At 36.8% G+C, this 24,533-nt stretch overlaps 1 protein-coding gene across 4 annotated transcripts in view; it reads right to left on the reverse strand.

The window, feature by feature from the left end:
• Positions 1-3,750: 3,750 nt before the first annotated feature.
• Positions 3,751-24,533, reverse strand: part of SLC27A6 (solute carrier family 27 member 6) — a 50,322-nt gene continuing 29,539 nt past the window's right edge. Inside the window, exons 9-14 of one of the 4 annotated variants that reach the window (XM_080575123.1) lie at positions 20,359-20,553; positions 12,469-12,559; positions 10,783-10,981; positions 10,074-10,171; positions 7,902-8,032; positions 3,751-5,632 (exon numbers count right to left, since the gene is read on the reverse strand). In XM_080575123.1, the coding sequence (XP_080431249.1) occupies positions 5,456-5,632; positions 7,902-8,032; positions 10,074-10,171; positions 10,783-10,981; positions 12,469-12,559; positions 20,359-20,553 (891 nt within the window). In that variant the 3' untranslated portion in view covers positions 3,751-5,455. Of the gene's footprint in view, positions 5,633-7,897; positions 8,033-8,197; positions 8,509-10,073; positions 10,172-10,782; positions 10,982-12,468; positions 12,560-20,358; positions 20,554-24,533 lie in introns of those variants that run through there. The other 3 variants (XM_080575124.1, XR_013943919.1, XR_013943920.1) reach the window with 3 other exon arrangements.

Genomic DNA, 24,533 nt, shown 5'->3' on the forward strand with positions numbered 1-24,533 from the left:
TACCCATGTTGGCTGGGACCAATGACTGCATTGTCCCCCAGGTGCGCTTCAATAACTTCAAGGATCATCTTCTCCATAATTTTACCAGGCACTGACATGAGACTGACAGGCCTGTAATTGCTAGGGTCTTCTTTCTTACCCTTCTTAAAAATTGGCACAACATTTGCCAGCTTCCGGGGGGAAAACATTGCACAAGAGCAGGTGAGGGACCGGAGTGAGAAAATGTGAGAGAAGCAGCCCTGCAGCCCCCCAGGTCAGTGCAGCAGGAGGGCAGGAGGTGCTCCAGGCAGGCAGCAGCAGTTCCCCTGCGGCCTGTGGAGAGGCCCCTAGTGGAGCAGGCTGTCCCCCTGCAGCCCATGGGTCCCACATGGAGCAGATCTCCACGCTGCAGCCCCCCCGTGGAGGAGCCCCCGCTGGAGCAGGTGGATGTGGCCTGGAGGAGGCTGCGGCTCATGGAGACCCCCACAGGAGCAGGCCCTGAGCCGGAGCTGCAGCCCGTGGAGAGGAGCCCACGCAGGAGCAGGGGGTCTGGGGGGAGCTGCCGCCCACCCGTGGGGGACCCGTGCTGGAGCAGTTTGCTCCTGGGGGATGGATGGACCCCGTGGTACGGAGCCGTGTGGGAGCAGTTCTTGAAGAGCTGCTGCCTGTGGGCAGCCCCCGCAGGCTCAGTTCGGGAAGGATGGCATCCCGTGGCAGGGACCCCACATGGAGAAGGGGAAGAGCATGAGGAGGAAGAAGCAGCAGAGACAAATCCTTATGAACTGACCACAATCCCCACTCCCCATCCTAGTGCACCAATTGGTGTGGGGAGGAGGTTGAAGAATCATGAATAGGGGCAGTTTAGATGCTTCCTCATCTCTTGAAAAGCTATATCCACCTGAGTTAGTGGAGGGAATAAAGTTCAGGCCATGATCTCTGCCCTGGTCAGGCCTCACCTGGAGTACTGTGTCCAGTTCTGGGCTCCCCGGTACAAAAAAGACAGGGATCTCCTGGAAGGAGTCCAGCGGAGGGCCACAAAGATGATACGGGGCCTGGAGCATCTTCCCTGTGAAGAAAGGCTGAGAGACCTGGGTCTGTTCAGCCTGGAGAAAAGAAGACTGAGAGGGGATCTCATCAATGTGTATAAATACCTGAGGTGTGGGAGACAGAGGAATTTGGCCAACCTCTTTTCAATGGTTTGTGGGGACAGGACAAGGGGTAATGGCCATGAGATAGAGCACAGGAAGTTCCGCACCAACATGCGAAAGAACTTCTTCACGGTGAGGGTGATGGAGCACTGGAACAGGCTGCCCAGGGAGCCTGTGGAGTCTCCTTCTCTGGAGATATTCAAGGCCCGTCTGGACGCCTACCTGGGCAGCTTGCTCTAAGGACCCTACTTTGGCAGGGAGGTTGGACCTGATGATCTTTCGAGGTCCCTTCCAACCCCTTAAATTCTGTGATTCTGTGATTTGCTTATAACTTTGTACTTTTTTACCATTCTCTGAGGATTCTGAGAAAGACTTGTAAAACTAACCCAGACTGCAGCTGTATTAACTATACCAGGTCCTCTAGGACAAAGAGAGCGGGTAGTGTTGACCCTTAGCATTTTACAGTCCCTAAATAAGTATCCCAAATTCATCTTTAATTTTTTTAATAAATGCTTCTTTCACCATTGACCATCCCCACTTGCAAACAATACTCTAAAGCTCAAAAGTAACTACTTGTATTTATTTTAATCCCTCTTCTTCTTTTTTTTTTTTTTCTTTTTTCTAATAAGTGACCTTAGCAATGCAACTCTCCATCCACACCCCAGCCACCCTACTGCTGCTTTACCCTCACCACACAAAATGAAACTTCCCAGGCACAGTTTTGCAGCAACACTCAAGCCCCCAGCCCATTCCACATGTTGATCTGAGCATGAGGGCAGGAAATGAACAGGTTGGTCCAAATACCTCAGCTTTCTCATTCTGAAAGGAAGGGCTTTCCCAGTGTCTTACATAAACCTCATTATAATTCAGCCTAACATCAGTACCAGTTCAACAACTTATATTAACTGTGGGAAATATAACATCGTGCAGTAACATGCTTCAGTGTATGCTGGCACCTAACCTACTAGCTAAAGAAAGCAAAAAACAGCATGGCAAAAAATCCAGTTTTCCCCCTAGGAAATACAACACCTATGGCTATGTAGCTTTTCCTGTTTTTCATTCTTGATCTCATAACCATCACAGGGACAGAAAGGCTCTGTGGGAGTGTGGTCATGGGGTGTTTGCTGTTTCCTGGCAAAGCTGTCAACCAATGAATAGTTAGTGGAAAAGTACTGCTATGGGGCGAATGATATAAGAAGGGAGCCTGTCCTCAACAAGGATGATGAAGTATGCCCTCAGTAAGAGAGGGATGAAATTATGCCCTCAATAAGAGAGAGCTGAAGTTATGTCATCAATCAAGTAGTAACAGTTACTGATCCTGAAAGAACCCTGGTGTCCGTGCAGTCCGTCATGCCACAGGGCTCTTTTGCAAGTCTTTGGAAACAATCAGATTGTCCAAGCTGGCATGATTACACAAATACAGGGGAGTTGCTGGAATTCTCTTCTCTCTAGTGGTTACAGCTGGGAAACCAATCCTTGTAAACTATTCAAGCCAGCTGAGTTAGAAGAGTACTGCTACTGCTGTAAAGCACCTCAGAGCTCAGAGACACCATTGGCAGTACTGCTACATGAAAGTTAGACACCTGAATTTTCCTTTCTGTAATTCTGTTTCTGCCCTAACTTTCCCATGTAGAAACAGTTTCTCCATCTTAGGTACATTACAAAATAAGCCACCAAATGGTAACAGTCCCAAAATTTTTTTTTTTTTTTTTTTTTGGTATCGAAAAGTATTTACTTGTCTGCCTGTATTTTTTTCATGTTTCTTTTTTTTCTCCTTTCTTTTGCTGTTAAGTGGTAGAACATTTCTTTTCACTAGTCATAAGCACTATCAAACATTTTAAAGCAGACTAAATGAAAAGTGGTAAATCTAATAACAAAAATGAGTATTTGATTTCATTATATTAAGTTTTATTCTATTATAAGATTTAAGAAATTACTGTAGATCTCAGGGTACAGTTGTTTGTTTTATTTTAATTATAAAAAGTGTATGATTTGCCACATTAGTGTTGCAATAAAAGAAAAGAGATCCTGAAGTATAGTCAACACACACATGGTGAGATGGACATAAGAGATAAAATAGTTTTGATTTCAACAACAACTTTGCTGAAAATTGTAACCTATCTTGCAAAGTTGGTTTTAACTCTATCGTAAATACTTGACTCTTAAATTTGCAGTCCATGATTAGAAAAGTGGAACTGCGTTCAGAACAGAGCATTATTATTTGTATCTAACCAAAAAAGAAGAAAAAAAAATCTTCCTGTCGTTGACAGCAATTTGGGGAACTACAAAAAGAAGCAGATATAAAAATCGGGACTGCTCAGGAAGTGCTAGACCATAACGACCCCTTCCACTCTTACCTAGTAGTTGTCTCCTTTCCCCTTTATGTGCTTAACATTTTATAATAACATCTAACATGAAACATGATGTTGGTGAAGTATTGTTTGGTTTTGCTTCCTTGTAAACTGTAAAACTGCAAACTTGCTTATTTGTACTAGCAGTCCCATGAAGAATATAGCATTCAGAAACAAGCAAGTTAAGAGTCTTCATATAATTTTTATTGCATTCTTGTGCGCAGAATCAAAGGTCTGGGGTTCACAGTTGGCAAGAATCCACACAGTAGACAATAGATGCAATTCACTTTATTAATTCTCCAGACACAGACAGTACCAAACGCTGCAGGAGTAGCTGTAGGAGTCCTGCCAGGACAAGGAGACCACCAGGTGCTGAGGAGCATCAGCCCATGGTCGAGGCTTGCTCCTATTTAAGTGGGCAGCTCTTTTCTAATAACGGTTCATGCTCATTAGTGTACTGGGTTCTGGGATGGTCCAATGTAGTCACCCTTATGGCAGCCACCCCACATGATCAGGTTCCATGTCTGAGAAAATCTGAAACATGAGGGGTGAGCTCCTATATAGAATATAGAATCAAGAGCATTGTGTGGGCTTGACCTTCAGCCAAGCAAGTTACAGCTGGCTACTTAAAATATGCATGAGATAGCAACAAGCAAGAACAGTCCTTAGCCAATCACCTAACTCCTTGCAGTATCTTATAAAATGGCTCATACACCTTGGTTTGGGATTTTAAGGAAAATCAATGAAAGTGATAATCAAAGAAACAGAACTAGACACAATTTCTAATGCATTGTTGAACAAAGTAGAAAATGAAAAATGTAGAAAGTAGAAAAATGAACAAAGTAGAAAGAAACAAAGAAAAACAGAACAGAATCACCCTTGCAGTGTCCCATGGTACTGGTATACTTCTGGTCGTTAAGGCTACTGATAGAAGCTGGCAAAACAATCCATTAGAGGAGGACATTGTCCCATTATTTGTACTGTGTAATGTATTGAAACAGGCTATTAAAAAGTCTTTAAGCAATCAGACTTTAACTGAGACAGTCAACATTTGTTTAAATAATCTTATATTTTATTTTAAAACTTTTGCAAAGCAGTGCATTAGAACATATGATTAGGAATTTTTAAATTTCTGCTATTTTTATACCCATAAAATAACAATTTCTGGCAGTCATTAGTAAGAGTAAGGAGGTTATTTATTAGTCAGTATGTATGACATAAAGACCTTTAAGAATTCTTTTTGTGCTATATGAGTGATTTTCTTCCTACTGTTGATATGCTGCTAAACATTACACAAAAGTTTGGTCTGTCTCCATAACTTAATACTCCAAAGAGCCAGTTTAACAAATGAAAGAGTATGCATTAAGACAAAGTCCAAGCAGTAATGTTAGTATTAACTTTCTAGCTTTGTGTTTGTTTGGAGTGCTTTCTTGTTTCATTCTCTTTCATCTTATGTTCCATCAGAAAAGTCCTCCACATAAGAGGTTTCTTCCAACCCTTTTCAAGTCTTATTTCCTAAAACATATATTTGTAAGTACATATGAAATGGAAATTACATTAAAAATATGTTACTGGCTTATTTTGTTTAACTAGAACTAGTAATAGCTTCTGTCACTACATTTTTATATGTTGGATCTTTTTTTACTATTTAGCATTCCCCATATCATTCATGTTAATATAGTACTAAGAAAAACTAACATACTCTGCATCTATATTCCAAAATTAAGATAAAATAGATTTTAATCTTGTTTTACAGGTCATTTACTTGTAATTGATCTCAAGAGGTAGAAATGATTAATGAACAATTATCAAGTGAGGAAAGATACAAGATATATCTGAAAGTAAATATCAAGAATATAAAATACTATTCTGGTTAATAACATATAAATATTGGTAATTATTTTCACTGCTTCTAACACAGTAGTTCATGTAGAGACACAGACTGTCTCCTAATAGCCTAAAAGCCTATACAGTTAATTAAAGTTTCATTTGCCCGGATAAGATCCTCTCATGTACTTCTTTGGTTAACAAGACATATGCTTGCTTAGAATTATCTAAAAAATAAAGAGGATCAGTAACTGTGGATGGATTAAAACCTTCATCCACTAATCGAAATTTTTGTTGTTTGAAAGTTCCGGTCATTTCCATTGTTTCCTGTAGAAGAGAGAAAAATATATTTATTATTCAGTAGAAGAGCTCCTTTTCTTTTGCTCACAACATTTGTTTTGAAAACAAATTTTTGTTTTTAAAAGTCTTACTTAATATAAGATCAATACTGGTTGGCCTTATTACTTTGTAAAACAATGTTTTTCCCAGAATTTTTGTGCTGGACCACCACTTGTTGACATGTGGATAAACACTGCAGCCTCTTGCTTTCTGAATTGTTGTGTAGTTCAAATGTTATCAAAGTCTTTGGTGGAGCCCCATTGTGCCTGAGACAATCTAGCATCTTCATTTGTACACATTAGAGATCCACACATCGGAAAGAATCTCAACAAATAAAATATGTTATTAACAGGAACTACTTACTGTAAAAACTCAAGAAATTCTTTCTGCCTGTGACTATTTTGGCACTAAGAATGGGCTGAAAGAATCACACAAAATTATTGTGGTCCAAATAAAGCTGGATTTTTACTACACATTTTATAATGTTTTCAAGCTTCTCTTCAGAGTCACTGTGTCCCTTGGAAAAAGTAGTAGGAGACATATAGAGACATGTAGTAGTGAGTTTGGTTTTTTTTCTGTATTTCTAATTTTTTTTCTAAGCTTCTTCTTGTTTTTCAGTCACTATGAACAATATAGAACGCTGCTCTTATTTCCGCTTTCCTTTTATTGCAGCCATGCCTCATAGACCTCGTTTTTCTTCTCTCACATCAAAAAGAAAATTTCCATCTGCCTTGTTTTTCAAACACATCAATTTCTCCAGTAACTACACTCCATCTTCCTATTCTTTTGTTCTTAGTCCAGCACTACCCATTTTCTTTCTACAGTCAAAACAAGAAGGATTTTCTGTCTTCCATCTAAAATCCGTGTGACAGGCACCACTATCCTCTGCAGCGACTAACTTATTTAATTCTCATCTCAAACTTCAGTAACCTCATGATTTACCACCAGTCTTGGATTCAACTCCTCCACTACCACTCTAGATCATTTCATTTAAATCTCTGGCTGTTGTGCTTCTTTATTGATTAAATAATTTTGACAAAGTTCCTAATGACCTTATACTTATGAAATTTTAGTGCAGTTATTGCTTATCCCCTTGATCTGTCAAAAACCCTTAACGCATTCATTAATTCTGCTATTCATACTTTCTCATACTCCATGGACTTGTGAGAGTATGTTTCTTCATTGTGTCTATCCTACTTCTCTCTTCTGAGCTCCACTTATTGACCTCCTTTATCTTCTATTCTATCTTTACATTTATATATATGTATGCAAATCATATCTGATAGTAGAATTCTTTCTACACGTTTTTTTCTCATTTTCAAGGTTTTTCACAGTCTCTTGCTTTTTACCTCTTTATTCTAAGCAGTATTCAAACTCTGACTGACCCAGAGAACCAGCTCCCATAACCTATGTTCTCTTTTCAATGATTTTTTTTTTCAGCTTTCCTTTGGACATAAGAGACTTTTTTCACAACCATCTCCTGCTGTTTGCCTTTGTCATGATGTTCCCAAAACACTTACCACAACTGAAGATGCTCACAAGCTTCACTAATCACAGCGATCCATATCGTGTATTTTCTATACTCTAATTTTTTCCTAGCCATATGTAGCCTATTGTAACTACTTTTAAATTTTTAACTCTTTGGCAAAGGGACGTTTTTTCTCCAAACTGGACAAATTACCACAGCAAAGTACTAGTATACAATTAGGCATGATAGGCACTCTGATAGTTATAGTGGTGACAGCAATAATAAACATTTTTAATTTAGGCCCAGTAAATACAGCACCTTTTCAAATGCTTTTGTCTTGTTTTGTCATTATATTACACGGCAAATAACATCTCATTTGTCTGATTTGCACTATCAATGTGTATCCTGCTCTACCTTTACTTTTCTATTCTCGTTTCCATCAAATAAAATGGATTTTAGATTATTTTCTCCAGATGCAACAGTTCACATTTTACTAATCTGAACCTTTTGTTTTCCCATGTTCTTGCTTCTAATCTCCCTAAATCCTTTTGTATGGTATCCATTCTTACTGGTTTATACAATTTCTCCCATTTTAATATAATCTGCAAATTTTATTATATTTTTGTGTAATTCCTCTCCCCAAAATACCATTAATGGAGACAACAAATAGGGCCATTTCTAAAATTAAATTAAGTGATATATTTGCAAGCAGTTTCTGTTATTCATTCAGCCATCTCTGTGTTCAAATGACATAGATGTTTGTACGCACAGTGCAGTAATGCAGCTTACCCGAACTCTTAAAAAAAGAGGACAGGCATAACTTGGTAGATAGGTCACCACTTGCTTATACATTTGCTCTAAGTCCAATGATTTATTCTGCTTTAAAATGAGAGAGGCCATTCCTGCTTTTCCTTCATGATCTGTGGGAAAGGAAGTAAAATGAGAATTTTCAAACATGAATAAAGTTAAAATTTTTGTGAAGAACCATACAAAAAAGAACTACATGAATGAACTAACAATAATATATCATCTGAGTTTCAGTAAAACAAAAAGATTACATGTAGATTTTATATAGTGTGACTTACTTTTGGAGATTGTTCAAGTGACCAGTTAAACAATAATGCTGCAAATGGTTTAGGCGGGTAAGACTAAATGGAGTACTGTCATGGAGTACCATGCTCAATATTAATCAATATCTGAGGATAAATTACAAAAACCTTTCTCTCTCAAAAAGTGCTGAGGTGATTTCATGGATTAGCCAATTATGTGTTCTCTTCACTTTTGGCCTTTCTCTCTAGCAAGTATGTTCCCTCAAAACTGTGGATATGAATGTTGACAACAGAGAGAGATTAAAAGTCCTAACTGGTTTGTGGGAAATGCAGGCATCACTGTTGGTCTATGGGAAAGAAAAACAAACAAACAAACAAAAAACAACAACAACAAAAAAAACAGGTAGATAATAAAAACAATAAATTTCAGCAATCAAAAATAATTTCACATTTTAACCATCAGATATTAATAACAGCCAAGCTTACTTTTTTCTCCTTTCTATCCTTTTTTTTTTTTTTGCTAATGCTATAGCTTCTGTGAGGAAATTGATTTGCATATGTTTTAAGTACAATTATCATGACAGTTCTACGAACTGGTTCAGCTATTTCTTCATACAGGTAAGAATTGGCAAGTAAATGTATACTGTCATATTTTTGATCCTGATTTTTCAGTCAGTCTTCTTCATTTTGATTTTTCTTGTTTTATGGCTTTAAACTAGTGGCAAGTGACACCTTTTCCACATTTTAAACACTTATCATTATGTAGTGGGTTCACCTTGGCCAAGGGCTAAACATCCACCTAGCCTCTCACTCATTTCCTTCTCTCACAGAACATGGAAAATAGAAAGAAGGTGAGAAGACTCATGGCAGTTTAAAAGGGAAAGCAAAAGGGGTACACTAGCAAAGCAAAGAGCAGAATTCATTCACTACTTCCCATTGGTAGGCAAATGTCCAGGCACTTACTGGAAAACAAGGGCTCAGCATGGGCAATGGTTGCTTGGGAAGGCAAATGCCATAAACAGAAACGTACCCCCTCTTCTTCATTTCCCTAAACTTTTATTACTGAGCATGGCATCATATGATATGGAATATCCTTTTGGTTAGTTTGGGTCAGCTGCCCTATCTACATCTCCTCCCAGCCTCTTGCCCAACACTGCATACACACAGTAGAGAGAAAATCTTGACACTGTGTAAGCTTTGTTCAGCAATAGCCAAGCATTGTTGTGTTATCAGCACTGTTTTAACCACAAATGCAAAGCACAGAACCTTAAAGGTTACTAGGAAGGAAGTCATCTGCCTCCCAGCCTCACCTAGAACACATTTTTAAAAGCCTTTAGCAATAATGGGAATCAGGCCCAAATAATCTCATGAAATTTAGCTAAAAATATTATTGAAAAAAATACATTATTTTTTTTATTAATAATTTATTTATTTTTCTATCCATTTGTTTCTTGCCCTGTCTTTAGTTTTATAATATTCCTGTTTTTAGATGATTATGAGGCTAAGTTAAAAGTGAAATAAAATAGTAGCCCTTATTCATATACCTTCAAGTAGCTTTAATTCTTATCCCATTGACGTGATTATTTTCTGACACATGAAAGTGTGGATTTTCCATGGCTGTCTATTTAATAAAGCTTGAAACTTTCATTTAGGTTATGTAGCTATCACAAATTCATGAAAGATAGGTAATTTTTCAAAAGTACACATCATTGCATGCACATAAAAATGCATGATTCACTGGCTCATTCACGAACAGTTGGTATTTTCTTCATCTACGTACAGATTTTAGCTAGGTATTAAGCAGATGACTCCATCAGAAATGATTCATAGGCTTATAACATGAAATAAAAAACTTATGAGAGTTAACAAATAAACCTAGGGAAAAAAAACATAAAACTGAAGCTTTCCTTACCTGGCACAGATACACCATACACATTTGCTTCTTGTATGAAATCCAACATTACGATGACATCAGAAACTTCTGTTGTTGCAACATTCTCCCCTTTCCATCTAAAACACGAAAAAAATAATTTAATCCCATGAGAACATATGGTCATCTACTCTTTAAAAAACATTAACTTTAGCAAGACTTCCATTCAGTTTAGACTATTAAAACCTCACATTTATTCCTGCTTGTCATCTCAGTATATTGGTCTGATAACCAGAAGACAGTGCTTGTAATTAAAATGTTACTGGATATTATCTATCACTATAAAGCACAATTAAAGTTTATCATAATCTGATTTAAAGGTTTTCAAAATTTTGATGTATATCAAAATACATCAGATGTGACCAGTCTTCAGTATTGATATATTTTTCTCTCTTTCAGTATCTAATTCTCCTTGCCTACAACAAAACTATCATTGGTTAGTATGATCACTGGAAGTATTGTTCAAAGACCTGGACTTCCTACAAAACCTTCTGGAAATGATTTATCCAGCTCTGCAGGAGCACTTTTTACTAAATTAAGCTCCTATCATCCACTTCAAGGTCATTATAGACTACATCACAATAGTTATAAACTGAACACTTCCTGCTGAAAACAAATAGAACAAATATTATTCTATCCTACATGTCTGTTTTTTAATGAAAAAAAATGTAAAAGGAAACAATGATTATACCTGAAGGTATCTCCAATCCTGTCCCAAAAATACAGGAAGTTCTCATGGTCTTGAACCATTAGATCTCCAGTATTAAAATAAAGATCTCCCTTCTTAAATACTTCACTGAGTAATTTCTTTTCTGTGTGTCTCTTATTGCCAGCATAACCGAAGAAGGGGTTCTTTGCATTCACTTTGGAAATGAGAAGACCAGCCTCACCTACATGGAGAAGTTGAAAAGAATGTCTGATACACAGTTCCTGTACTGCACATTAGTGTTAGTTTGCTACATATGACTTTACAAGACCAGGAACCAAATTTGGCAGGGTTCAGTACATAAGGCCAAATAATAAAAGCTTGCCTGCTTTGCAATTCCTATAGTTATCTCTATGTGCAAAGTGACCATAAAGACACAGTACAATATTCTCCACCCAAATTCCCAGTATTTTGTATTTCTTCTTGATAACTAAACAGTTCTCATCCATCAACTGTGAGTTTAGTCACAGTAACTTCTCAAAGCACTCACTCCAAGTGAATATTACATCCCACTTCCTACACCTTACTGAATTTTTAGTGATGAGTCTTAACTTCAGCACTTTCCTACTGAATTAAAAAGCTAGTGTTTCTAAAGAAGCAGGTGTTCAACCAAGACAGTAAATCCTTATTTAATCTCAGAACTTCTGAGGAATTTTCATTAATGTGATAAAACATTGATGCTTTCTTTGCAGAGTAAAATGTAAATGTTTTAACATATTTTTTCCTTAAAAAAAAAAAAAAAAAAAAAAACAGTGACATGGAAATAGGGTAATCCTGTCATGCATGTCCTACATCACAGTATTAGTTTCTGAAAGTGTAATAGTATGAACTCCTAACAGTTTTGGAAGCACGTTCTGAACAACAAAGCTTAAGAGTTGCATTACTTTATCAAAGTAAAGAATTACAGTGATGAAAATACATAAAATAAAAATATATCTTAAGCTATGTCACTTACACCTTTTGGGAACCACATTTTCCTGGAACTGCCCATGTTTGATTAAGATGTGCTACAGAATCTCCAAACTCCTTTGAAAAATCTGCCTCAGCTCCCTGTTAAAGCAGTCTGCCTGATGTTTAAATATGAGTTTGCCTCACTTCAGCTTCCAGGCATTAATTACAGCTGTTATCTTCCCACAGTACAATAGGGGTGCTTTAGTATCTGATAAACACTTTGCAAATAGGTACAATAAAGAAAAACTAGATATCTAATAAGTATTTTGAAGACAGTTATAATCAAGCAACCTCTTATATATGTATATATTTGATAAACTAAGTACTGGAACACTATCAAGAGCAGTTAATCTCCAAAAAGCATTTGCTCTAATCCATCTGACTTTCTTGTAGATCTCTTAGGCAACCATCTCAGCATGTTAACATCCTTTAAAAAATACAGCTCACATTACTTACATATTCAGTGATAATACCACATTGTCACTTTTATACATTGCTCTCTGTGAATATCCAAGGATCTCCTAAATTCTTTTGGTGTTCAGCACTGCTATGCTTAATAATGTTCTGTCTTACATCAAAAATCACATTGCTTTTGTCAGAGTGAACAGTAATAGTTTATGTCGGCATAGTACAGTAATACAATAGCAATTTAAAAAAAATCTTTGAGGTATTTGTATTGCAATCAAAAGACAGTTGTATCCTACTGTAATACATACTTACCTTTCTTAACTTTTTCACACCAACCATGCTTATTTCTAATTGGTTCATCTTTTTGGAAATCATACTTGATTAAATCAAATGGAAAAAAAAGCTAAAAAATGGAAAAAGTGTCGTCAGTTATTCATCTACACAGTGACATCTGGTGGCAGCAAATATAAGCAAAGAAACCTTTAGTCTTGGTCATCTAAAAGTAGAGTGCATTTCATATAAACTTTCTATGTGTAAACTTACACCATTTCCTGGAGGGAAGTGACATCAGAATATTTATGTAATCTTGTAACTTTCAAAAATACTTGGTGAAGACAGAATTGTGATTTTGTTCATTTTCTTATAAATTAGTTGTGGGATGCACATATCAATGGAACAGCCTACATGAGTCAGGATAATAGAAGCATATCTGAAATTTGAACTGACATTTAATGGTAGCTGATATGAAAAGTCTTCTAGGGATATTCTGGTGCCTAAAACAAATGGGAAAGCACGGGACTACATATCCTTACAAGCAGAAGCCTGCTTCCTACTGGGCTTTATTCTTGCCTAACTAGCCTCAGTTCTTCCCTCTGAAAAGTCCTACCACGAGCATCAGCAGTAAGATATGTACTCCTACGTCGTTTTACAAAGTTATGTAGCTGTGGATGTGCCATAGTTATGTCAGGGTCAGTTCTGCATTTCTTGGAAATACTGTGAACCCATGAGTCCTAACACTGCTGACCTAACTGATCTCCTAGTTTTATTTTACAACCGACCTTCCTCTCGTATAAGTATCACAGAGAATATGTCTCTGAAGCTGAAGGAGAGGGCAAGATATTCTTATCAACGCTACAAATCACAATATTTTTACTTGCTAGATATGCAGAGTCTGACTCTTACTTCATCTTATTTTTCTACTGTGATATAAATCTAAATTAGACCTAAAAGATAGCTATAGGCTTGATAGCACATGGACCACTGTTGTTGTGATTATTATCCTAAGGCTTTGATTTGTTCAGCTTAGGAGTCTTCTAATTTCTGTTTCCCTAAAGAAGTATATCGGCAATTTATTTAACAATGTATTTAATCTATTTAATGTTAATCAAACCAAGGATATATAATATCTTTTCCCATAGAAATCCTGACAAGCAGAGAAAACAATTTAAAAAAAAAATGAATTTTTCACTATAAAGAAATGTAATGTAATTGAAGGATGTTGTTATGAAAGTGGCTGAAGTAATGGATAGGGTGCCAAAACATAAAACCCTTTGCTTTTCTGCACCTAATTTGCATGAGTTGTACAATGACTTTATCCTAACCTGAAATGTCTTTGTAGCTATATAACATCATTTTGTTTTCAAGAAGTCCAAATAAATAGTGACTTGAATCAAACATTAAGCACAGTTTCAGCCTCCTTTAGAAAAAAATATTTCACTTTTCAACACTGACCATTTTATTTTGCTTGTACCCAAAATCTGAAACAAAAGATATTTTTAAAAGTTGACCAACTGAACAAGGTTGAAGTGTACTGTGCAAAATCAATCCAAGAATTGGACACTTTTTCAATAAAGTAATAGGAATTTTTCTTTATAACAACATTCTATAGTGTTTATCAAAAACAAGAATTTGAGAGCTAAAGGGTTTACCTTAATTAGAAAATAGCTGTTTTACTCTTGATAAGCCACATGACAGGTATTCATAATGAACAGTAAGCAGAAGGGATTTTTGTTGTTGTTTGTTTTTTTTTTTTTTTTCTTGGAGAAATTTCTTCAGGTTTCTACATTTAATTGCTGCCCTTTTTTTTTTTTTTTACAATGATATTTACTACTTTAATAGTATGAAATGTTATTCTGATATTTTTGTATTTGATTAGAACAGCAGTTTTCCCTGCTCGGTTCCATTTTCATCCATTTACTCCTTCAGAGTTCAGTAGATATGCTTTGTCAACATATTAGTCTGCATGATGCATTATTTTAAGTTGTTTAAAATAGTCAAAAGCTTTAATTTAGTATTTGAGATCATCTAAAAGACTGATGAGACTTTTACTATTTATGCCACTGCATACATCTTTTACTGCTTGCAGCTTTGACGTATTATCTATGCCTATTGCAGTTAGGTCTTCGAAATAAGTCATGCAAATGCTTAATTAAAAGGAGAAAACAACACATATTGCATTAGACATGCACAATGAAAGCATATACCAATATACTTTCTGTTTAAACATCTGTCTTTATGCAAACAGCTTTCTTTCCGTATTAAATAATAGAAAATGAAAGCTCCAGAGCAAAGCATTTAGTCTGGGTACTGGTCTACATTTGTTTTATCCCATTTAAAATTTATTGGAAAAGAGAGCCTGAACTGCTGAAGCATTACCATATTATTTTCACACAGTAATGCATGCAGCATTCATCATTTTAATGTGTATTTTACTCCCTAAAGCACTATGTAAACGCATAAAAACAAAAGCATCATTTACCTAGTTGAAGCTTAAAATGAGTTAAACTGCAACGTTATCGTCTATTACTGTGCAATTTGGATGTTATTTAACATCCATTGCAAAACCCTATATATTATTTAAAAAAAAAAAAAAGAAATTTGAGTTGTTAAATGTTATTTCAAAATTAGCTTTGATATTCCTAAAGTTTCAACTTATATGGAATGACAATATTAAAAAAAAAAAAAGTTAAAGCTAAGCTTGATATTAACAGAATCACCATATATTCCACCATAAGTAAGATAATTCGGAATACACTTAAAGTACCTTAGATTATCTTAGATCAAAACTATAGTCAAAAGAGCAGAATTAACACTAATTTTTAGTTAATCTGATATGCATTCCTATCCATTGATCAATGAACTTAAGAGCGTCCATTGCTTGCACAAACACATATCAATGTTTTGTCTGTGAGTACAGTTTCACAGGGTCTTAAGACTTGGTTAAACCTGACTGTTTGCTTTTAAACTAAAAATTATCTCTTTTGCCATTTGCTTTTATGGCTATATGAAAAAAATGCATAGTACTAATTTTGTGTTGCTGTTTTACATAAGATGTTTTAAATGCTGAAATGACATATGGATATATTAGAGCAAGTTCAGAGGAGGGCCACAAAGATGATCAAGGGGCTGGAGCACTTCTCCCACGAAGACAGACTGAGCGAGTTGCGGTTGTTCAGCCTGGAGTATAGGGGGCTCCAGGAAGACCTTATAGTGGCCTTCCTGTACCTAAAGGGGGCCTACAGGAGAGCTGGGGAGGGAGTCTTTGTCAGGGAGTGGAGTGATAGGACAAGGGGTAATGGCTTTAAACTAAAAAAAGAGATTTAGATTAGTTATAAGGAAGAAATTCTTCACTCAGAGGGTGGTGAGGCACTGGCACAGGTTGCCCAGAGAAGCTGTGGATGCCCCATCCCTGGAGGTGTTCAAGGCCAGGTTGGATGGGGCTTCGGGCAACCTGGTCTCATGGGAGATGTCCCTGCCCATGACAGGGGGAATGGAAATCGGTGATCTTTAAGGTCCTTTCAAATCCAAGTCATTCTATTATTCTGTGAATGTTATCAACTTACATTTTCCATCAAATATGACTTAAATGTTTTTCAGCTCGCAGCTGATTTTGAGGCATACAATTTTGAGTAAGAGAGGTTTAGATTCCTATAATTGTTGCAATACTTACGTTTAAAATAATGAAAAAATAAATTTATAAATAAAATTTTGAATACATTTTTTGTATGCTGTTCTTTCAGGTATTCTTGCTATGGATTATTTTTAGGCCTTATTATAAGCTTTCTTGTATTTCATCAGTTCCATTCCCCCATTGAATATACTCTGCTGTCACACAGAATATATTTCAGTGCAAGACATACATTTACATACATATTTGACAGATGTTACTGAGTCTTTTTCCAAAAAAAAAAAAAAAACATTTATATGTATGTACATAATTGATTTCATAATACATTTAATGTATTATGATAATGTCATGATAAAATTAAACATAAATGTTAGCATACAGATATATGTCAGGTGTAAACTTCAGACAGCTATTTATTATATTACTATACTAATTTACATGATCTTCTTTGTAAAATATTTCAAGAGCTATCATCTAAAAAGCTAGCCAAATGATTCTACTATGCTGTTCACTGAGTCTATATGAACATTATGAATATCCACATTTAAGGGTTTATTCATACACCACAGTGATGCTTTCAAGCACGTGAACCAATTCCTCTTATATAAAGAGTACTATGTGAAAATAAGTGCAAACAAGAGCAGTGCCTTGATTTAACATCTCACACACAGTCACTTCTTGGATGTCTGGCAACCGCTATACCATTCATCTGTTTCTTCCCATTAATTTGTGAATTCCAAATTATTTACAAAAATAAATGTGTAGAACCCTAATACTTATCAAAGCTATTTCTCCCCTGACCACTTGGCAGTTACTGACACAAAACATTCTTTCCTCATTCTGAGGGCTAAATTTATTTTTTTTACAGATGTAACCTTTGTCAGCATTTCACCTTTAGAAACTGTGCCCTCATTGCCATTAGGCACAACAGAAATGACATCATATTTCTATTAGTTTTTCCCTACTAAAAATATTATATCTTGAACCTACCTGCCATTATTCCAACTATACTTGTGATTTTTGTATGTATGGACTTTTATACCGCATTTACTTCATTCTGACTGTGTAACTATGCCAATAGAAAGACTATGTTTCTTCCTTTGCTGTTATCACATGTATGGTCACACAAATCTCTTCTCCCCTTTTTTAATTTTCTTTCTTTCTGTTCCCAGATTAAGAAACAGGTGTGTAGGAAATTCCCAGAAAATATGCCTAAGAATATCTCCTCATGTCATCCTATTTGTCAAGAGAATAAGATTTCAAACATATGTATGATTTCTTTGCAGAAGCAAAATAATTTAGTAACCGGATAGATGTGCCTTCTTTGTGCCATTCTCTGCTTTCCAGCATGAGAGTCTCCCTTTTCAACTTCAGATCATTCAAGGGTCAGAGAATCGGAAATAAAGCTGCTCTTGTTTATGTATTGCTAGATGTCCAGTGGATGTCATTCAGACTGAAGTAAAACAAACACAACAGCTACACTGCAGAATGCATTGTCTAATAACCTTCAACCTGTAAAACATATTTAAAAACAGCAAAAGCCTTAAATAAGTCAAAACTAACTTAGATATGGCATTAAAATGCAGAGTGAGTTTGTGTCAAAATACTCAATTACAGAATAATCTAAAACACATATAAAAGTAGGTCCCCAAACTTTAGTATTTTTTTTTATATATGAAAATCACAAAAAATATGTCTCATGTTTTCACCACTCATTCTCTCTCTCTACCTCTTTTTGACTTTTCTTTTCTGCCATCTCCTTACACAATCCATACAGATACATAAGCATTTGTTCATGTCAACACTACTCTGCTTCATCATATGGGGGAGCTAGCTGCTCCTGCAAACTAGAAAGCGTCACAAAGCAGACTGGAGCTGTCATTCCAGAGTGACTGCACAGGTAAAAAGAGCAAAGTCCCATCAGTTGACAGACTGGAAAAAATTTAATTTGATACTTCTAAGTAGTGTAATACAAAAATATTAATGTCGTTTTGTTCTGCTGACATAAATTATTTGACAGAGATATCAGGTACATCATGCAACCATAAATGTTCTGAATCAAAACAGAGTACTTATGAAAAAGTGCCTGACGTGGCCTTGGAAAAGTCTTTCAGAACACCTCAATTTGGAAGATATTTTTGCCAGATCTATTCCCACATAATGAGGGTCATATAATTCACCCAACAACCTAGCTAAAGATACCATGCCCACATAATCAAGGTGAGGTAATTTGTCTCCACACTGAAACTCATTTTCAGTGACAACCTTTATTCTTCTTTACAGACACAGAAGGCCAAATTCACATATGTTGGTGGAAGGGGTGTATACCTTAGGGCTGCATGGACAATGGTAGTAGCTAAATAGTGAGTCTGCTCACAAATAACGTGCTTTAGCTACATTCCTTATAGCAGAAACTAAAGAAATAACTGAAGACTTACTGTAGATGTATTTCTAAGGAAAACAGAGTATTGACAGAACATAAATTGATTTCAAGCCAAGCCAAATGCTATGAATGGCTTTTTCCGGTTCATAAAATCCCTTATTGTCTTTCCATATTCATACTGAGTAAGCAAGGGGACAATCCATAATTATCTTAGCAGACTATACTGGTGTTTCCACAGAATACAGCAGTTTGAACTTGAAACAGCATATAAATTACAGAAAAGATGTCTAGTGAAATCAAGTAGTTAGTTACAACTGCATTTATTTAATTGCAGTTTGCATGAGCTGTTTTTTCTCCTAATCTGCAGCAACTATCTTAAATTGTAAATCCAGTCATTGAAGAGGAAAAAGGATCATGTTTCATGTGAAAAAAAAAAAAAAAAAAAAAAGCCCCAAATACTAATCTGCCTTTTGGGAATGCATAAAGCAAATTTTATTGATATATGACATGCCAACATTAATGCATGCAAAAAGCACAAACTACTACTTGACTAAAAGTAGAGAAAAGTAAGTCAATAATTAGGTAATTTCAAGTCTAATCCTTTTTCTGCTGTAACTTAGTCCAGAAGGTTAGTGATTTCTGACAAAAATCTGTCAAAAGTTCTAAAATTCTGAAAACATATTCAAGTTCTGAACAAATGTAAAATTTCCTGAGATAGAAGGAAAAAAATGGTTTACAAGTAATTAGATCATTTGGCCCTCTAAAACAAAATGTAACATGAGCTCTAAGACTCCTGATTCAGCTACTGCTCCCCTAAATTCCAGATTCCTTATTTCCTGTGGTGGATCTCTATCTTTCTAGAGACAGCTACCAGCACCACATGTCCATGCATATTACAAAGTATCAATGACATAGAACACACAAAATCAGCAGAGTAAATCTGCTTTAATTCTTGAGCTCTGGACTGTTTCTGAAAAACATTGTAGCTCTTGTGGTCTCTCTGAATGTTTCCAAGTTGCTCCTTGCAAAGTCTGAAGGCAAAACATAGGCTGATTGGTTCCGATCCTTGCAGAGAAGATGTGGGAATTCCTCTGGGCCCTGAATTGTGAAGTAGTCTATGTGGTGATGATGTATTGAGATTGTGAACCCTGGGACATATGCTGTCTACAAACATATTTCCAATTCATCTGAAGTCACCTCACACAAGTGTGTTTCAAAACAATATTTTTAGATCACGGTGAAAACAGATTGGTCTGGACATTTTACTGTTAGTTTTCCTTAGAAGCACAAATGCCACTTCAATTAGGAGGATTTGTATACATAGATAGGTATCTGAGTTACTTTTGTAAATTCTAGGCAATGTGTGTAGTCCTATTTATTTCAAGTAGAGTAAAAATTGACATAAATAGCAACATAACATTAAATACCTAGTCTCCTTGCTAGAAAGCATTGCTAAGTAATTTTACATGTCATTAGCTAAAGCTTGAGATTGAGACACGCATTATTTACTGTTCTCTCTAGTCATTTAAGCATGGTATTAATAGAACCCCAAGGGCAAAATCTGTGAAGTTTTGGTGAAATACTTTTAGGTATGTATGTGGACATATCACTTGTAAGCTGACCCATCATGCAATTCGTCTTCATTTAACCGGACAGGTGAAGGAGAAGAGAGCGTGTATGATATAAAAAACGAGTACTGCTCTTCCCCACAACACATAACTTCATCAAAGTTGCTGAAATACAAAATGAGACTTTGACAACTGAGGTTTCACAGGCAGTCAATTAAACTTGCAATAACTAAGTTAGAAAATTTACCTTATACTTATGACTGTAGCCCCACATCCTATGGTCAAATGGAGAAACACATTGACTTTCAACACTCCCTTTTACAAAGTAAAATATAAATAGTCACCTTATAAAAGAAATTGGTGCGTCCAACAGATCCAATTTTTCCTGTGTGGTTCATGAAACAAATGTTTCCTTCAGTAGCACCATAAAACTCACAGATCTTAACGGCACCAAATCTGTCTAAAAATTCTCTCCACACATCATTTCTTACTCCATTTCCAACTGCCAGTCGAACTTTATGATTTTTTTCTCCATCCTTCTGTTAAAAAAAAAAAAATGATAACTGCATTTGATGTTGCATATTTGGTGGGGAAAATATACTTTCTTATATACATCAAGTATAAACAGGGGAGGGAAAGGAAAAGGGGAAGGGGAAAGGGAAGGGGAAAGGAAAATGAAAAGGAAAGGAGAAAAGGAAGAGGAAGGAAAAGGGGAAGAAAAAGGGGAAGGGCAAGGAAAAGGAAAAGGGCAAAGGCAAGGGGAAACAATAGGAAGTTAAAGAAAGCTGGCACAGCTAGCCTACACCTACAAGGTAGCACACTGCAATCCAAAAGCTATTATCTTGTTGAATAAGCAAATTATTGCCTGAATAATGGCTACACTAATTTATACAAGTATTTCTATATTTTAAAAGGTATATCATTTCAGTCTGTTTCCACTCAGAGCAATTAGAAAGCTGGGAAAAATGCAGAAAGGCAGGCATTGTTTCTGACAAGCGATTAAAGTCATCAGAGATTAATAATTACTTTCCCCGTGTCTTCGGATTGATTAAAAGAAACAATCAGATTACATGTGCTTGTAATTTGTGTTCCTTCCCACACATTGCATATGAGTCATATTGTGTATTTTTTTCAACAATAAGTCTTGCAAGGTTTTGTTCATCGTTACTTAGAATACAGTATATCCCGATGACCGATCTTTTCTGTTGTCAACTCTCATGTTTTATTACAAGAAATACTATGTGTTCAGCCAGTTCAGTGAGACAGGTTCTATGAATACCTTCCCAAACCCAGTGATTGCAAGGAGCACCTTAAAAATAAAATCAAATTTAAGTTGAAGTATCAGAAAGAAAAAGACCTAAAATGTATTTTTTTTTATTTCACCTATTTTAAAACCAGAGTCAGTTTTTAATCCTTGCAAATGGCAATACAGTACGCCATAGGAATGATGTAGCACAAAATTAATACAGGTACCATTTACTACCACATACCTTTAGAAGTGCACATCACTTTGGTACTCCAAGACTATCTGTATGTATCTCTATATATGTATACTTTTGCATATGTATGCAACTCTCTCTATACATACATGCACATGTACATGTATATGTACACATATATTACAGAAAGCTGAAGGCCCTTATTTTCTGATCCCTTTCAGTCTTCTTTTCCTCTTTCAACTCTAGTGCAGTATAAATTAGAATCATAGAATCACAGAATCATATAGGTTGGAAAAGACCTCTACGATCATGAAGTTCAACCTTTAACCCAGCACTGCCAAGTTCACCATTAAATCATGTCACCAAGCTCTACATCTACACATTTTTTGAATACCTCCCAGTTGACTCAACCACTTCCTTGGGCAGCTTGTTCCAGTACTTCACAATTCTTTCAGTGAAGATTTTTTTTCTAATATCCAACCTAAACCTCCCCTGGTGCAACTTGAGGCCATTTCCTCTAGTCTTATCACCTGTGAGAAGAGACCAATGCCCACCTCACTATAGCCCCCTTTAGGGTAATTGTAGAGCACAATAAGGTCTCCCAGAGCCTCCTTTTTTCTAGGCTAAATAAACGCACTTCCCTCAGCTGCTTCTCATCAGACTTGTTCTCTAGACCCTTCACCAACTTTGTTGTCCTTCTTTGGACATGCTCCAGCACCTCCATGTCCTTCTTGTGGTGAGGGACCCAAAACTGAATGCAGTACTCAAGGTGTGCCCTCACCAGAACCAAGTACAGGGTGACAGTCTCTTCCCTAGTCCTGCTGGCCACACTATTTCTGATAGAAGCCAGAATGCTGTTGGCATCTTGGCCACCTGAGCACACTGCTGGCTCATGTTCAGCCAGCTGTTGGTAATACCCCCAGGTCCCTTTCTGCTGGGCAATTTTCCATCCACTCTTCTCCCAGCCTGTAGTGTTGCATGGAGCTGTTGTGCCCCAAGTGCAGGACCTGACACTTAGCCTTGTAGAATCGCATACAGTTGGCCTTGGCCCATCGATCCATCCTATGCAGATCCCTCTGCAGAGCCCTGCTACCCTCAAGCAGATCAACAATCACACCTAACTTGGTGTTGTCTGCAAACTTACTGAGGGTGCCCTCAATCCCCTTATCTAGATCACTGATAAAGATTTTGAAGAGAACTGTCTTCAATACTGAGTCCTGAGGACACAACTTGTGACTGGCCTCCAAGTGGATTGCATTCCATTCACCAAAACTTTTTGGGCCCTGCCACACAGCCGGCTTTCATCTCAATGAAGCATACGCTCATCCTTCCAGCCTTTCTTGAAGATGGGTGTCACATTTGCTAGCCTACTGTTAACTGAGACCTCCCCTGATAGTCAGGACTACTGATAAATGATGAAAAGCAGCTTGGTGAGATTTTCCACCAGCTCCCCCAGCACCCTTGTATGGATTCCATCTGGTCCCATAGACTTGTGTACACCTAAGTGCTTTAGCAGGTTGCTAACCATTTCCTCATGGATTATGAGGACTTTGTTCTGCTCCCTGTCGTTACATACCGGTTCAGGCAACTGGGTACTCAGAGAACAATCAGTCTTGCTGCTAAAGACTGAGGCAGAGAAGGCATTAAGTACCTCAGCCTTTTCCTTATCTATTATCACTATGTTTTCCCCCACGTCCAATAAAGGATGGAGATTCTCCTTAGTCTTTTTCTTGTTTAGGTATTTATAAAAACATTTTTTATTGTCTTTAACAGCAGTAGCCAGATTGAGCTCCATCTGGGCTTTGGCCCTTCTAATTTTCCCTCTCCACAGCCTCACAACATCTTTGTCCTCCTGAGCGGCCTGTCCCTTCTTCCAAAGGTCATAAATTTTATTTTTATTTTTGTTTTTACTTCCTGAGCCCTAGCTCAGGCAGGCAGGTTTTCTTTTGGACCAGCTCATCTTTCAGCATGTGGGGACGGCTTGCTCCTGCACCTTTAAGATTTCCTTCTTGAAAAGTGCCCAGCCTTCCTGGACTCCTTTGCACTTCAGCACTGCCTCCCAAGGGACTCCTCCAACCACTGTCCTGAACAGGCCAAAATTCTACATCCAGTTTCAGAGTCTTTCTTTAGTGATTCAGCAAGGAATGCATACATTTCACTAGATGCAGACAGCTCTTGGCAGATTACACACTGAAGCATTATCCTGCTATATCATCCCAAAACTACATCACTCACAAGGCTCCCTCAGTTGCTAATCATTTGTTTTTTACATCAACTAAATTATTTTATTTTCCTTTCTCCTCTCCTACTTTACTGTAGATGCAAAAGTCATTTCTAAACACATAAGAGTAAGTATCTGAAGTCATCAAAAACTGATTGCAGAAGGAACGCTTTCTTAAAAGACATAATAATAATTCACTTGTCATTCACAACTAAGGTAAATTTCCTATTAGTCTGCATTGCTGCAACTTTATGTATAACTACTATATGACATTAATCATCTTTACATATAACTAACTTTCAATGGAAAGTGAGCCACAGTAAATAAAATGGATTTAGCTATATTGACACCATTTTCATGATTCGATCTGTAACTATTTGTCATCTGCATTATTGTCCAGCTCATTGCCAGGCTCCAAATCTGACAGGAAAAGAGATATCCACTGGCACCATGGCAGATACCTATGCAGTAAATAAAATGCAATAAATAAGAGAAGGGAAGGAAAAGGGATGATAATTCCAACAAGTGTTAAAAGCACGGCTAAGCAATCCACAGTGTTCTATACATATGAAAATCTAAATAAACTAAATATGCAGGAACATATGCCAACAGCCTATGGCACCAAACAGTCATGTTTTGAATTTCTGCTGTATTCACATGGCATTTCATCAACTAGTTTCCCATCACTACAGAACCTAGAGGTATAGGACTAGGAAGGATTTCAAAGAGTCACTTAGTACACATCTTTGCTGGAAGATAAACTGCTATCCCTTGTCAGCTGAACAAGCTGCAGCAAGTCGGCTTGCTACTGTGCAGCTGCTGGTATGCTGTAGTTGTCTGCATCCATATTCGTAGTCTA

This window comes from Anser brachyrhynchus (assembly GCF_964034855.1).
Source record: "Anser brachyrhynchus genome assembly, chromosome: Z".
Taxonomy (NCBI): domain Eukaryota; kingdom Metazoa; phylum Chordata; class Aves; order Anseriformes; family Anatidae; genus Anser; species Anser brachyrhynchus.